At 32.4% G+C, this 17,655-nt stretch overlaps 2 protein-coding genes across 4 annotated transcripts in view; one reads left to right on the forward strand and one right to left on the reverse strand.

Moving 5' to 3' along the window:
- The first annotated feature begins 296 nt into the window (after window positions 1-296).
- LOC107164698 (monocarboxylate transporter 9-like) overlaps window positions 297-17,655 on the forward strand; it is a 43,513-nt gene continuing 26,154 nt past the window's right edge. Inside the window, exons 1-2 of one of the 3 annotated variants that reach the window (XM_089219241.1) lie at window positions 297-654; window positions 15,893-17,608. In XM_089219241.1, the coding sequence (XP_089075367.1) occupies window positions 16,295-17,608 (1,314 nt within the window). In that variant the 5' untranslated portion in view covers window positions 297-654; window positions 15,893-16,294. The remainder of the gene's footprint in view (window positions 655-15,892; window positions 17,609-17,655) is intronic. The other 2 variants (XM_089219240.1, XM_089219242.1) reach the window with 2 other exon arrangements.
- On the reverse strand, window positions 7,473-8,874 carry LOC107164699 (uncharacterized). Its single transcript, XM_015512615.2, has 2 exons — window positions 8,329-8,874; window positions 7,473-8,231 (listed from the first exon to the last, which is right to left on the reverse strand). Exons 1-2 carry the CDS (start codon window positions 8,872-8,874, stop codon window positions 7,473-7,475), a joined length of 1,305 nt encoding a protein of 434 aa, XP_015368101.2.

Below are 17,655 nucleotides of genomic sequence, written 5' to 3' on the forward strand. Positions count from 1 at the left end.
GTTATCACTATCCATACGATAACGTGATGACAGCAGTTTTGCTAGTGCAGCACGATGCATATAGGTATTATCTTGTGGCAACGACGGCGGACCACTGCACTAGTGGTCGGCCGCTATTGTGGCCGTCCGCGTACTTGCCCTAGGCCAAAAAATCTATAGTTATCCCAACCGCGGAGGACGGCGACGGCGGTGCCAGCATCGATGACCGCGACCGCTTGGGGCGCTAGCACCGCCCGACCTCGGTCCACGGTCAGGCGCGGGCGGCGTGTGTATGATCGGCTACGACGGCGACGGCATTTTTAGCATCCAGCGGCTCTAGAAACCGCACGGCCGTCGCCGCGTCGCCTGCGCCGCAAAGTCGCGAAATATTTTTCCCCGCATATACGCACGCGTACACACACACGCACACAGACAAAAGGGCGCGCGCGCGCGCGACTGGCAATACGTATGTTGGCCATAGTCTCCGACGAATTTTTTTTTTTAAATTGTTCGTTACTAAATTTTTGCTCCTCGCCGGTTTTATAGTCACCGGCACCATATTTCATACCAACACGGACAAAGCTGAAAATCGTCGCGAGGAAAGGACGAGGGACGGCAACTGATATAGCGCGCTAAAATAAAGCTGATGCAGTCGAATCCGTCACACGACCGTGAGTACGTTCGTATTTTATAATGCCTGTACTGAGTACATATTTTATACGCACGCCACTGATTCTGTCACACGGATCTCTCATACTTTGATTAAAACGAAAGTCGTCTCTAATCACATTGTCGTGGAGCGATAACAATAATGTCCTATACGCTCTCGTCTGCGAAAGGATGCCGACTAACCTACTAGCAGTGATTTCTCCTAACGTCGTTCCGTATAGTTACACGCGACTCGCAAGAGCTGTTTAGTGTTTATACGCAGTGTTTTCATCTGCATCCACATCCACACTTGTACACCCTGTTGGTATATCAATTCACTTCCACCTCGTGTGTCTGTATACCCAGCCATCCTCTGCTGACTTACCTCCCAGGTGACTTCACGCGGCGCGTCCTATACCCACACGAAAATCAATACCCGATGACCTTTCAAACGCTTTTGTCGTGCTCGAAACAGTAACATAAAAAAATTATTATATTATCCAATATTTATGTTCTATAAGTGATATTATATTATAATATACCTACTTGAGGTGCCCTCCAGTCCAACAGGTCGTTCGATCAGCCTTCGACATAGTATCCAACGACGTCGCTGCCACGAAATGCCGTTTTAAATATTACAATACACACATAATATGTATTTTACATTTGTTTATCAACTGACTACGTGTAAAACGCGAAATTATTAAATAATAACTGTGCATATACGCATAGAAAAATAATTGCACGACATAAGCCTATAACGCGCAATTCATAAAGTTATTATGAATAAAATGATATAATAATGTGCTAATTTTCATTTGTGAGTTAAAGTTATTTTTATTTACACAGCCCATTCGGTATTTTGGTGGCAGGGTCGATCGTCCTGAGTGTAGGTATAATTCATAAATATCGACCCACCACATGTGATGATAATATATGAGTACTACATAGGATAACCCACTAGCATGGATATTTTCGCAAAGATATATTATTATATATACATATTATAAATGATTATTTAATGTTCTAGCGTATACCATTATTGTGGTGTACATCAATCTTAATATTATTGTAGACTCCATAATCGTAGAATCGCGAGTATTCTCAAACATAACTTAATAATATATTATGCTAAATAATAGGCCATTTATAATAACACGTGAATCCAATTACTTCAATCAATTGATTATTTTAATTTTTATATTATATGTAATATAGTTGTATTTTTAAATATAATTGCGTAAAAAGAGTTTTTTCTGTAACAAAGATTATTATTAATATTATATAATATATCATTGTGATACTTTTTTAAATTGAATATAAATCCTTTAACTGTTTTGGTTTTGTACTTAACATATTATAAACAAAAACAATAATTTTTAATAATAATTAATGGTTCGTGTCCATAATAGTATTATATGGTTTACGTACAATTATTAATATAATTGTTATCATTGAAAGGTCATAATCTTTGTTCAATACTACCTATTAAGTATTATAATTATATCGATATGCTTATCGATATTTATATTGATAAGCATAATATTAATAAAAAAAAAATAAAAAAATATATAGGTTACAATTTAACCTAAAGAATAACGAATAATCATGTGTGTCTTAGATTAATGCTTTTCTATATTTTTATAAAAAAATTAATTATTTTCGTATACTTATTTGAATTTAATTTGATTTTAATATTGCGCTCTTATAAATCGATTACATGTGATAAATGTTAAGACTTACATTCCATGCAAGTATGCAACATAACATTTTTATTAATTAGTTAAAATTGTAGGTATATTATAAATAGGGCTTGTAAAATTCACAAAATTCACATGTAGAGTGCATAACCTTTGTAAGTTTACATTTTTACTTTCATACTTCGACGTGTTAAACATAATATAGTTTATTGTTAATTCTTGTTGACATAAAATTATGATTAAATCTATTGATGAATATGTATTGAAAATAATATAAGCATTATAAATATTAATTGAGAATTTCACATTTCTAATAAAGTTTGTTATACTCACACTAAACATTATGCACAATATTGATTAGCGATTACTAGATGACTATATCGATTAATACACTTAAAATGCAATTGTAATAACTCAAGAACACCTACCAATATTATAATCTGTATGTTTATAATTGTATTTTATTTTTATGATAAATAAACTGGATTTTCATCTAAAAAGCTATAGTGTCTGTTGGTGGCCATTTTATTTATTATGGTTTTGTAATTTGACAAATGGAATAAATGTCGTTACTTATTAGTATTAATTGTATTATCTTATTGGCTCAAATATCATATAAGTGTCTATATGAATATATTTTAAAGTGAGAATTCTAAGGACGAAGTATTAAATAATGTTGACCATGATAGGCTGACATTATATAGGCTTTTAAATTATATACTCCATGTAGGTATAAATTTATTATATAGTAGGTTAAACTATTTTGATAAATATAATTATTGTGGTATAATGTATATAAATTAGTTCAAACTTTGATACATATTATGATATTAGAAATAGCAGTGATATAAATACGTAATATACCACAAATTAACCAATAATAAGTTTTTTTTAAATGAATATTGTATATTGGTTTTGTTATGCTTGTGTCTTCACAATATATTCATAACCAAACACATATAATTGACACATATACATTTCTATCTACATTTTTTGATTAGATATAATCACAAAATAAAAACAATAATATAAACAGACCAAACAATACAGTAGATTAAAATAAAAATATGTTTTTAACTAACAATTTGAATGAACGTTAAGTAATTTCAAACAATATAATATTCTTAAGTACCTATATAATTTTCTGTAGGTGAACGATATTGGTAAACTTATGCTATTTAATATAATACGCTTGAGATGAGAATTTTATTAGTTAGATATATTGTTGGATGACGCTCTAGTGATGAATCAGAAAAAAACATGTATAAATAATTCACATTAAATCATTGTATGACAAAAAAAAAAATAATCTAATTGAATGTGAAAATAATTATTGTTGAATTATTCGAAGGTCGCCTCTTCCTAGAGTGATAATAAACAATTGAAATCGTTCAATTAAACGTCCCTAACAGTCAATTAGTTTAAGCTATATATGGTTTAAGACTATTTCTACAGGTAAATATAAATGTCATACTTACTTATGTATATTTTAGAACCTATGCTTATATGTATAGTAACCATATTTGAACTATAAAAAAAATTATAGCTTGTAATATGTTATTAGTTTAGGTTATAGGTTTTCATTTAAAATATAAAATTAAAAAAAAAATATATAAATTATGTAAATCCACAGCAAAATATCATGCAATTTATTATATTATTTTAATCATATTGATTCAAAAGTCGTGATTATGATTAGATTTCTGTATTTAATATAAATTATAAAATAATGTAATGATTTTAATATCATCTATTGTCTATTGACTATTCAGAACAGCAAGGTACCTTTAAATAATAATTATCAAATAATACATGAAACAAATAACTAACTAATTGCGTTTTCAAAGCGCGCTATTTGTATACATTACCAATTTTAAGTCCGGTAGGTAATTATAAGTGATTTATATGATTATTTTACAACAAGATTTGTAATTGTAAAATGTAATTCTTGTTTTATGAAATCATCTGTGATTACAATTAAGATGATAGGTATAATTGTATAATATACGTCGACTTTTACGCTTAAACATCAGTTTAAATATTGAGATTTCATTTTTTAATTGATTTAATTAAATGAAATCAAAACTTATAGGTAGCAGTTGTACCTTAATAATGATGATTTCTTTTTTTGTGAACGTGCTATTTAATTTTTTTCAAATATTTAAAAATATATTTAAATTAAGGCTTATTAAGGAAAAAAAATCTATGATAAACGTAATAAATTGTTTAATTTAATCGTTTTAAGAATATGAGTAATTACTTATCTACCTTAATTATGTTATTTTATTATTTATTGATTCATTTTAAGTATTTTTTTTTTTTTTTTGTTAAATAATAGTTAAAATTATAGTGTTAAGTGACAAATATAATATTAATAAATTAAGTTAAGCCGTTAAACGACCATGTAAATTTGATGTTTTGCTCGTTAGTTTTTTTCATATAATTTGAACACACGCTAAAAACTGCTGAAACAACTCGTTTTTGCTAGATTGTTGAAACAAAGCGTAGGTGCGCTATATTATGCATATAATATCTTCTTTTTTTTAAAATTTTTTTATTAAGAAAGAAAATTTACAAACTGTATACAATAATTACAATGAGCAAATATTTTGATCTATTAACATAGAACAAAAGACATGAATAACATGATGAGGAAGATACCCGATGGTAACAACTCTTTTACTAATGTAATAGGTCCCTACACCATATGCGCTTTAGTCTGCGTGGTGGGTTTTTTGGGAGGGGGTGGGTGGACATGTGAGATATTTAAGTGTTTCTATGCGTGCTTAGATTTTGGTGAAAACGTTTGTACATTGTTGTAGCTAGTTCAGAGATATAGTTGTTATTTACATATAATATATACGTATACCTATATTATTATAATTTAGAAATTCTCAGAAAGAAAAATATTTTACTCACCTGAACGATTTAGACTCAGATTATAAAAATGTTTATTCAGAGCAAACATAATATTGCCATGGTAGGTATTTATTGTGATATTTTTATGTGATTTGTGCCTTTTCTATTTTTATGTTACTGTTATTTTAAAGTAGCATAAGTTGATATTTTATAGATGATACATTTTTAAATTTTAAATCATTCAAAAATATCAGCTCGTATTGTGTGGTTCTAAGTACATTTAGACCGGAAAATGTATTATTATAGTGACAATCACTTTTGGATAAGCTGTGATTCATTCAGAATCGTTTTTCAAGTGCAAAGCTTTCATGTTAAGTCACCCGACAGGCCAACATGATATAAGCAATTTTGAATCCTGATGAACGCCTACCTTTAGAAAATATATAAATAATCGGTAGATACTACCTACAATGAATAGAATATCTATTAAAATTATTTATTTATAGTTGCCTAGCTATAGCCGCTATAGGGTAGTATATATTTATATAAATATTATATATAATATTATATTAGGCCAAGATTAATGATATCTGTGAATGTTCGGAAAACAATTAATAACATAATATAATATATAAATTGATAATGTTCCGTAGAGATACGATATAAAATATCCATAATCAATGTGATAGTTATTTAGCGAATTAATATTTTATTATCACTATTACACACGTTATATACTATCCGTATACATGGGTTTTCTTGGAAAAAAATAATTAAAATGATTGACCTATTTCATGCGACGCGTTTCGGATAAGACGTGTTATTATTCCGATATTAAAAATTGTTTTACTCCACAAAAAGCGTAAAGTATTTCGATAAGGCGGTTTTTCTTTTACTATTTTAATTGCTAAAACCATGAGAAATACGTTCTCGGCATGTCTCCTACGAATCGTCTAAACTTCAATAAAATTCCATTGCGATCTTCATCCTGTTTTGTATAATCTCATATCGTATAATATATTTACTGACTTTTCATATGAGAGAAAATCGAGTGCCATCAACGATACTAAAAGTGAATTCGATTTACTAAGATTCGTGTGATTATAAAAAACTTTTCTTACCGATCACATACATACATATTATACTGCTAAATATATTAATTAGTGTATTTTTAATTTTTATCATACTCAAAACAGGTATAAAAATTATGGTCAACCACTCGATATTGGGCACCAGTTCGTGACCGAATTGTTTGATTGCCAATAACTTGACCCACTACACCATGTCCATTATGAAAGATTTTTTTCAATGACAATTATCACAATCAAACAATCATTGCAAAATGTTTTATTTTAAAATATTATAATTTAGTATATTATTCTATATATAACGACAAAAAATATCATGAATATCTATATTTTTTCTAATAACATATTTTAACTATCGTGCAAAATACGACCATAATAATTCAGTACCTATATTAAGTATGTGGTTACCTTAAGCAGTTATTATAACACTTATTTCAGTTCTTGAATTTCAATTAAATATTATATGCGAGACATGTGGTAATATTTCGAGTAAAAAATCATATCAAATGCAACTTTAGTTATTAGTGACAGGTATCAATTCGTGATACATTTAAGTGGGGCATAAAAAAAAAGTTAAATAACCTTTGATCTAAATAACACAACATTATAGAAATGATATTGTATTAAAAGTTGCATACTGCCTGTAAATTAGTTAGTTATCCTATGCAAATATTATGATTTCATTTTATTACAAAGTAATTAGATTAATTTTTTTATGATATGAGCTAGATTAATTAACTTTTTTGACGGTTAAAAAACTAATATGTTATCGAAAAAAAGAACCTATGAAACTCCGAAATTGTATTTATTATTTTTACGTCACATACCGCGATATAAATAATAATAAATCATGAATTTATTATAATTTTATGTATACAATATTATCAATATTAATGACTATACTTATTTGCATAAAAATTAGTATAATAAAGTACGATTCTGTAACAATAATAATCTACCAAAGATGTAGTTGTTCCAGGATATAAAGGCTATAGGAGATCGGGTTGGAGTGTAGTCTAGATACTAGGTGTGTTTAAACGAAAAGTGGGAGAACATATTGACTGATTATATGACGATTCACAAACTCAATGAAATCGATCAAAATATTATTAATATTAAAGTATATCGGAAAAAAAATGTTGGACAGAAAATCGAAAAGCAAAAAACGAAAATATAAAATTGTATAGTTATTGGGTTATCAGTTGGTCAGCAGACACGAGCAACCGTCATCGGCTTTGGACGGCACCGTTGTAGTCGACAAGATTGAACAGAATGAGGATAGTGTGATGACAGGTTGTATGAGGCTGTAAGCACCCATCGAACCGGTGTTGTTTCGCACGTAATCGGCAAAATTACTCCTGAGCACATAAACGAACCCACCGTATCCGGGGGCAACGTGCACCGGGGCCCTGCAGTCCGTGCCCTTGGACACCAGTTCGAAGCCGTTCCGGTGAAATGGCCCATAGTTGGCGTTCCACGACCATATCTCGTTTTCGGTGGGCCGCCGGAAGTACATGCGACTCCCGGTGTCAGTACCGAGCACTGTGATCCGGTACGGTTTGTGTCCCGCCTCGACGATCGCTGGCTGAGCTCCATCCAACGTACACCGATCGATGTACTCGAGGTCAACGGCGAAAACTTTGCAACCGGACATGAACGTGGTGTACAGCCATGTCTGGCCGTTTGCCGTCCGCAGCAGCACCATGTACAATATGTCCCGCGCCGCCGCTTCGTGTCCCGTCGACTTTTGCGGAAAGTCCATGGCCCACTGGGCGCCCGTGTCCGTATTGAGCACCAGCACCGTGCTCTTGGCCGCGTCCGACACGAAAACGTAATGGTTGTGTTCTCCGGTCCTCGAACGGTACGTCAAGATGTACTGCAGGCACGACGTGGTCTCACTGCAGTTGTCCATGGTATCAGCCGTCGCTGTTTTGATATCGAACGTCTTATAAGACGTCTGCGACACAAGTTGACAAGTGATGACAACGATTACACTTTAAAAAAATGCATTATACGGTGCGGTGCGAGTACGTGGCACAATCATGGTCACGTACCTTTGGCGGTCCTCGGTGGTCCTGATCGTCTTCGATTTCCAGCCTGACCACCTTGGCCGGAGCTATGCGTCTCGGAGTGTCGGTCATCGTGTCCACCACGCCCACGTCCAACAGCCACACCGCATCACTGATGTCTTCGATGCTTAGATCGACAACGTTGACGAGAGGGGCAGGGGCCGACGGCGTCCAAGTTTCGATCTGGTGCGCTTCGGGCGCGAAAGGCAGTGGCAGCACATCCGGTTCGACGACAGACCTATCGGCGGTCCCCGCGGTTCGAAATGAGCCCAACGTGAACGGAACGCCCGGCCGGAAACGAGGTGAAACGACTATAACGCGGCCGGTTCCGGTCACCTGGAACCGACTGTGGATGACAGCTCGTGGGTCGTAAGAACTGTTCCACACCAGGCTCGTACCCAACAAGTGGTGGTCGTAACGCCTGTCCGCACCACTCGGCAGGACGGCTATCTGAAGCAAAGGCAGCAGCAGCAGCGATGGTCTAAGGTCCACGGTGGCGATGTGTGTATAACGCATAACATATAAAACCATAGCACGCTACTCGATATTTTTCCTCCACCAGGAAAATCTATTAATCATAAATGTGTGTTTTTTTTTTAATAATAGTAACCATGAAAACGAAAACCTTACGAAAAATCAGTCATGAATGTTTTATCTTGCAGTACTTAGACCAAAACCATATTTATTTTTATACTACTACTACTACTACTACAGCAAATGTCAAGAAATTTTAAATCAGTTAAACGAAAAGGGATCATATAAAAACTAAATACAGGACCGTCATACTTGATTTTTTTTCTATCACTGACTTTAACTTCAAAATAAACAAATATCCACAAATCTAAAACATATATGGACCATTTAGTACGCCCAAAAATAATGTGTTGTAAAAATAATGATTTATTATATTTTATTTAGAGACAGAGTAGTAACTAACAATAATCTCCTCAACGTATTTTTGAACGAGAGATCTATCGCCTAAGTTAAGCGTTATAATAAACAATCCAACTATCGGTATAGTACATATAATTTATCATCGTCTACGTCATTTAGTTTATTCAAATTTGGGAGTCAAAAACGCACGTGTTAATAATGTTAATATTCATCCTTCAAACAGTGTGGATGAAAAAACACAGACTCGAAAAAATTCTCGGTTCTGAATAAAAAATAAAAAAAAACCGTATTAACCCGCATAAAAAATCTGTGTGCGTAAATTATTGTAGGTATTATATGATAAGCGAAAAAGTTTTTCAAAGGATTATTTGTTGACGCGGCGTGATTCAGATAATCCGAACGTTATGAATACTGATGATTTTGTCAACGACTGAACGTTGTGCACGAAAAAAATATTTATACTATTTATTCATTATTGTACGCGTATGCTAAGTATTGATAGTTGATACAATGATAAGGATGCTATACTTGTATTATTATAATGAATTATGCACGCACGATAGTTTTTATTTTGAAATGAGTTCACGCCTAATCACTTTTCTCATTGTATAATTTTGTCATGAGTTTATTGTTTCGTGCTATGATTTTTATATGATTTTTATATTAGTTTTGTGTTCTTTGATTGTATTCATTTCTGTCTGCGTTCGATGGATGGATCATTATATTAAACTGTTCTTTGTATTCTTAACATTTTAATTACTCGGCGTGAGAATATGAAATCATTTCACCAACATATTGAATACTTACTATTTTTTTAACTTATATTTATGCATAATTATATAATATTAAGTGGATAACAATCGTTACATAAAATATCAATCAAATATATCGTTTATTGGCAAAGGATATTGAAACAACAATGAAATTATTATAATATTCGTAATTTAGGTGTGTACTGTGTACCTATACCTACCTTATCGGAATAGAAATTATAAAAGATTATTATTCAACATTCAACAAAAAAGGTACTTGCGAATATTCAACATTATACTGAGTATAACATTTTTTTTTTGTTTATTTATATTATTTTAAATTTATTAAACTCGATTTTATAATACTAAGGTTTATATTGTTGCGGTGAAGTACTGTGTACACGTACACATATATCTCCCTACATTAACGGGTTGAAAGGTGATTTACCAAAGTTCCATATGGTATACCACACAGAAATAAATAGCACTACGATAACGGTATTGATTTATACTTTCAAGGGGGAGGGAGAAATGGACCTTTTTGTCGATGTCGATTTTGCCATTTCGATGCTACCTGCAGTGTTTGAGCGGTTGCGGTGCGTGTTTCGGTGTTAATTACCTATAATGCGAAACAATTTGTTTTCAATATCCCATACGTCATACGTATGTCTGCAGAGATAAATGTATTGGCAACATGGAAATCAATTATTTACAATTTTATATTATCGTCTGTAAAAATAGAACCCACAATTAGTAATACAAAACCAAAAATCAGTAAAAAATACGCCGAAAAAAAAGATTTCATAAATGAAAAAAATTCCGATTATACAACAAACAAAATTAATCAATACGATTATGTTAAATTTTTAAGTTATAGATATAAAAGCAAAATATTTAAATCAAATACTTATGAATACAATGATAATTTACAATGTTTACTTTTATGATTCGCTTTCTTAATTTTGGAAATTTTTTTTATATATACACATATAAAGATCAATCAATTGGATATTTACATCGGATATTAAGCATTCGTTGAATTTGTCTCCATTTGTTTGTGTACCTTTACCAAAAAAATTTGTTCTGAGTAAAGAAGTGGAAAATCATAAAATTAATCATTTTAATATTACGTTAATATAATATAATATTTCAACAGAAGCAAAACAGAAAACGATAGAAATATATAGATTAATTTTAATCCGACTTAAGTACAGCTAATTATACAATGTCATTATATTTATTTTGATTTTATTCTATATAGTAAAAAAAGTGTTGGTTATGATTTTTTTGGCAATATAAAATTATACTCTATATCACCAAAAACTTCTAGACACGAGGAGAACAATACGATGCGACGTTAAAAGCAATATTTTACGATTTATTTTCTCTATAACTCGTTAAATTTTTTTGTGTCTACGTCACAATAATTTGCATCTCACATCATAACAATTTTCATCGATATTATTTATGTTGTGCACTGAATTGAATTCTTATTTCTCCTGGTAATTTGGGGACAAGTAGTACCTATATATAAGTATGAATGGTATAATATTATGTTTATATATATATATATAAATAGGTAGGTATTTATAATTTATTAGGGCGCACTTCAGGACTTAAGACTGGCCTATTTTACTACATAAATAATATAACAAGAAAATCTATCACATTGAAGCCAACATTATCGTAGTGTTCGGTCAAGTTTTTTTTATCATTATAATGTAGATTATCATTAAAATCGCCTATAAAGATGATATATTATAGTCATCATATTATACCACTCGTTACTATAAGTACGTCAATAATAAACTTTGTACTTGTAGTTTTTACATTGAATTATAAATTATATAACATACATATATTATATGCCTATTATAATATTATCATTAGTATTGCGAATGGTTAAGCGCCTTGATCTATCAATTTAATCATTTAGAATAATTAACAATTAAAATAGTAATTTATGGCATTTAAATTCAAATAATTGTAATTAGGTAACGCAACGTTGATATAAATATTTATACTTAATATTTTATGTACATAATATTATCTTCATTGTGTGATATATCTATATGTATAACTTAAACGTATTCATTACAGACACAAAATACATATAGCATGAGTTATGACGAACGGATATTATTTAAAATAATGTAAAACCGTAAATATATTAGCCAAATTCAAATTATTCGTATACTTAATGATTATTAATTAAAATTTTGAACTGAACCATTAAATCATGATAATTAATGAAAAATTTGAATGCGATAAGTGAATAACTATGTGTAAATTAAGCATTTATTTTTATTATTGTGCGCTAAACAGGAAAGTGATGACGAAAATTGCAAAATTTGCTACTCGTCTTTATTAAACCAATATACATTTTTATTCTAGATAAAAGTTGACGAAATATGAATTTTATTAAAATATAGCTAGGTACTTAAAGACATCACTGTTATGATTAAATAAATTATTATTACTATTTATTATTAATCTCTCGGTACCATGGAACAGAGCGAACAAAATTATATTATAATTTTGGTGCAATAAAAAATATTATTGACACTGTTTAAAGATTTTATAACAAAAGATAGTATTCTATATTATTATTATTTTTTTTTATTAATTATTATAATAATAAAATATAAATTTTGTTTTGCCAGTTGGGTGGCAATTATATGAATTTGATAATAGTGGGAATTGAATGAGGATGTTCAGCATTTCAAAGGGTGAATCTGCAAGGTTTCGGTAATAAACAACGTTATGGTGACAATAAATTAATTTTTAATTTCTAAAGAGTAGGTCATCGCTTTTATATGTGTTAACCTGATGATGAGGAGGAATAGAACATAGTAGCTCATCCTGTATTCCTGTGTGGTGTAGAATTATTGTTATCATTTATTAATGTGATTAATATGTTTTTTATTGCTTTCGACTAAGTATTTATGTTGTTGGTAACCAGGTATAATAATATGGCCATATGGGACTCCGCAATGATTAATAGTTAAGCTCATCCACCTATTGTGGATTGTATAGAATTTCTTAACGTTTAATTTAATTGAAACTCTCAAAAATTACTGTAGATAGGTACATTGACCATTTTTCAATTTTTGGTTAGACGCATGATAATTAAAACTTATTTAAACCCTAGGCAGGGTCAACAATAACCATATTCTGACTATCATAGTCGTTATGAGCTGTCCAACATTAATAATTTGTAAATGTTATTTATTACCTACGTACAATATAATATACTATTTATCATACCTATCTATTCATAATTTAAAGTTATTATGAATTGGCTATAGTTGTTATTAATTATTGTTATCGCGTGCACAGTAGGTACATGCTATTGCTCGTTAAAAATGTTCATAATATTATTTCATATCAAATAACTGAGAACAAATTGTTTACCAATGATTGTAATCTATTTTAATGTGGTCTTTTGAATAATCATATCAAATAATAATTATCGAAATAACAACTTAACTTAGTTAATCATGTAGGTACCTCCAATTTAATTAGGTATTTAAGTATATTATTTATTTCTAATAATTACATTTTATGTTATTGGGATGCGATTTTTACGTACTGCGAGATAACCTATAGTATATCACTATATCAGATGAATTTTGTCTAGTCTGAAATTCATCGATATTTGTTGTTCTATAAACGCCACTTATTCATTAAATAATGTTCTGATGTTCGTTAAAATCACTTTATAGAATTTGATATTGGATATTAAATAGGAAGTTACAAATAAACATATTATTTTGTTGTCGATTAACGATTATTTAAAATAACACACGGGTAATATAACTTTATGTTTAACATAATGTATTTATAGAAATATAAAGAAACCTATGGTGTGCAATATTTTTAAAATAAATAACAGGTGACCTTCAGAATATATTTTCTGGACAAACGCGCAAATTTGTTGTTTGTATTCATTTAATCTTACACAACCCGATGTTTATAAACTCTATAAGAAAAAAAATTTATTCCTATTTTTATTGACAATTTTGGCGTAACTAAAATCCACTGGTAAGGTTAACCGGTTATAGTCTATCTATGATCAAAAAATACGCGTTGCAACAAATACGATGGCTGCAAATATTATAATATATATTTATTTTATAAGTATGTGTGTGTAACAGTCGTGATAAATTTAGTATGAATGCTGTCATATAACACTATCATACAGTTTTGAAATATTAATTATTATATTTTCGATGGCATATAAACTATTTTATAAGAACATAAGAAAATATTATTTCCATTTTAGAGTACTGAAAAATCGGAATGTGTATAGATATCACTGATATCAACTACCTATTATAGTTGAATTCCGAAAATATTCACACTATAGTTCTTTCACTTAAAAAATCGAGTAGGTAGTAAGTGTTTCATAAAATTAGATATATTAGGTACTATAGTTATACCATATAAATATTTAAATTCATTATCGTACATAATAAAAAGTTGTCTTATAATATTTATATTACAATTTATTGCAACTACATTAAACAAATTACAAATAAAATTTACCTACGGTAACCTATATGAATAATAAATATATCTATAAACATTTCCAATTATATGGGTGGTTTTTGGTAGCAATTTTAATTTAGTTTATGCAATCAGGGGTCAAATGTAATAAAATTCTCAGTACCTATCTATACAATAATCGATGAAAACAATAAAAATAATAATAAATAATACAGAAAACTGGAAATTTGTATGTATTAACAGTTTTAGATAAAATCAATTGGTTTTTTAATTCATGTAGATATAAAAAATATATAAGGTATGAATTAAAAAATATTTTGTCATACAATAAAAAACTTTAAAATTGAATGGAATGTGATTGTAAAAATTATCCAGTCTAGGACATCTCGGAGTGGCCGTTTCGGCGTACGGCTGTTTCGGCGTAGTGCCGTTTCGGCGTAGAGCCATTCGAGAAATTAGATAAGTCACTATAAAATATAAATATATAAATAATTTTTGTATAAAAGTTGTATATTATAACTAGGTAAATTTAAGTATAATAATACAAATTTAATTAAAATAAGGAGAATGCTATAAGAATTGTGAATAAACATATTCAGGTCATCATACTTAAATCATGTGCCATTCCTCTTAAAAAACTCATAATATTAGGATTATCAAAAATATTATTTATATCATTTCTCCATTACTTATATATAGTTATATCATTATTGTGTTAGAGTTAGACTGCAACATGTCTATTGTCTACCACGTATATTTAAACCGAGTGGCTGTCGATATTTATGCCAAGTACTTCCAGAGAGTAATTGGTTAGCTATAATTACTAAACGATCCGGTCTTGAATAATTTTTGAATAATTATATTACTCAGTACTCTATTATCGAAGTAACCCTGTTCTTAAGGGTGGTTTATTGAAGATCATAGGAGAAATGGAATACGAGTTAAAAATATTCAATTATTATGATTTAGGTTACTATACACATTTTAAATCCAAATATTAATGTTACTTAAAAGTGTAGATATGTCTGTTGCTCTATTTCAAAACTCGACTGATTGGCCAAAACTAATAATATTTATGCTCATACAAAAACTCGTTCCAGTGTTCTGTTAATTAAGCGAATTTTCCGAGTGTGACATAAATTACGAGTCAGTAATTAGTCAATTGTTACAATACACACCATCAAAAAATCCCCCCTTGGGTTATTGTATAATAGCATATAACATTTTTACGCAACGAACATGCCTCGGTATATTGAACTGTAAAATTTATATCCAACCATACTAAATTTAAGTATGTTTGTAGCGTCCATTAAACATATAATCAACCCGTGCCTATGCGTTGAATTATTTATCACATGAAAAATAATAGATGTATTTTTGTTTTTATTTTCCAGAATGCGTCGGTGGATTCTGTAGAGCACGATCGGCCAATAACAAACAATTATCAGACTTCTAGCTTGTCTAATTTTTGATAAAAAGCCGGTCATTGATGAACCACGTTGAGACGACAACCACGACACATTCTACTTTGTGGACCTATACCGTGACGACATGCGACTGGCCGACGGGTAGGAGCTGGTTGCGAGTAACGGACGTCGAAGTGACACCGCCACGGCTACTGATCGCCACCGTTGTCCTCACTGAGTAATCGGATTACGCTATTTTAGTATTTTACCACGATGGAACGCAACAGATTATTCCCGGAACCACGGTTGTAGCCGGACTCGTAGAACTACGACCACGACCACGACCACTCGCACTAGTCGAATCACGATCCAATCGTCTCTTGTGGATTTATGGAAGCGGACGACGATGGACGCGACCCAGCGGCGGTGGCGAAGACGGAGACGGAGACGGCGGCGGCGACTGCGGCCGGAAACAAGGACGAGGACGGTGACCGTGGAACTTCCGGTGGCGGCGGTGAAGAGTACGACAATTATCTGGACGACTTCCTCAAAAAGCTGTGCCGGGAACGGGGGACCGCTGGTGACCAGCTACTGCCGTGCACTGCTAAGCGAGTAGATGTCCAGGTGGAATCTGTGCCGTATGGTGGCGTCCGGTACGGTGGGGTGGATGAGTTGAACAAGAACGAAGTGGATGCGGACGACGATGACGACGACGACGACGCGTCTACGGAAACGATGACTCGTAAGCCTAAAATACCCGACGGCGGCTGGGGCTGGATGGTGGTGTTTGCTTCACTGATGATTTGCCTGATTTCGGATGGCATCAGCTTTTCGTTCGGACTACTATACATCGAGTTCCTCAAAGAGTTCCAAGAGAGCAAGTCCAAAACGGCGTGGATCGGTAGTCTGTTCATGGCCGTGCCGCTTATCCTGGGCCCAGTGGGTAGTGCACTGGTCGACAAGTTTGGGTGTCGGAAGATGACCATCCTCGGTGGTATAATATCCGGTCTCGGATTCATCATCTCGTCGTTCGCCGACTCGATCGAAATGGTGTTCTTCACTTTCGGCTTCCTGTCTGGGTTAGGCTTGTGCTTATGTTACGTGACAGCCGTCGTAAGCATAGCTTATTGGTTTGACAAAAAGCGCACACTAGCCACCGGGCTGGGCGCATGTGGTACCGGGATCGGTACGTTTCTATATGCGCCGATGACACAGTACTCGATCGAGGAATACGGCTGGCGGGGCACCGTACTCTTGTTGGCTGGCACATTTTTCAACTTTTGCGTGTGTGGTGCTTTGATGCGTGATCCTGACTGGCTGATCGCTGAACAGAAGAAACCCGCGGTCACCAGTGGGCATTCTGTAGCTGTAACTACCAAACCGTGGACTGACACCGAAGAGTCCATCGTCGATCATTGTCCGGTGGTAGCCGTCGAGAACGAAACAGCTGCTCCGCCCACCGGGCGGACCAAGGGATTCGATCTGATCGCGTCCGAACCGGATGTAGACACACTCATGCAGTATCCAGGAGTCGAGCAATACAGGCGCATGGTAAAAGAAGCTCAGTGTGCCGAGTACAAGCTGACAGGTGTCACCACCACCGTCCGCAGTCCAATGACTGACGGTGAGCGCCGGCTACCCGACGACAACACTTGTTTCCGGTCGGTCATCAACTTACCCACATACCTTAAGCACAACGAAAAAGTGAGTTTATCAGTTTTTAATAACCCCGTCTCACGTAAAACATCACT

This window comes from Diuraphis noxia, unplaced genomic scaffold (assembly GCF_037042655.1).
Source record: "Diuraphis noxia isolate RWA-SAM2 unplaced genomic scaffold, SU_Dnox_SAM2 contig0002, whole genome shotgun sequence".
Taxonomy (NCBI): domain Eukaryota; kingdom Metazoa; phylum Arthropoda; class Insecta; order Hemiptera; family Aphididae; genus Diuraphis; species Diuraphis noxia.

Bases quoted from the DNA above. Each gene is read 5' to 3' on its own strand.
- LOC107164699 (XM_015512615.2), bottom strand. From the start codon at position 8,874: ATGGTTTTATATGTTATGCGTTATACACACATCGCCACCGTGGACCTT. The intron at 8,232-8,328 runs GTACGTGACCAT...CTTGTGTCGCAG, and splicing joins ACCACCGAGGACCGCCAAAG to ACGTCTTATAAGACGTTCGA.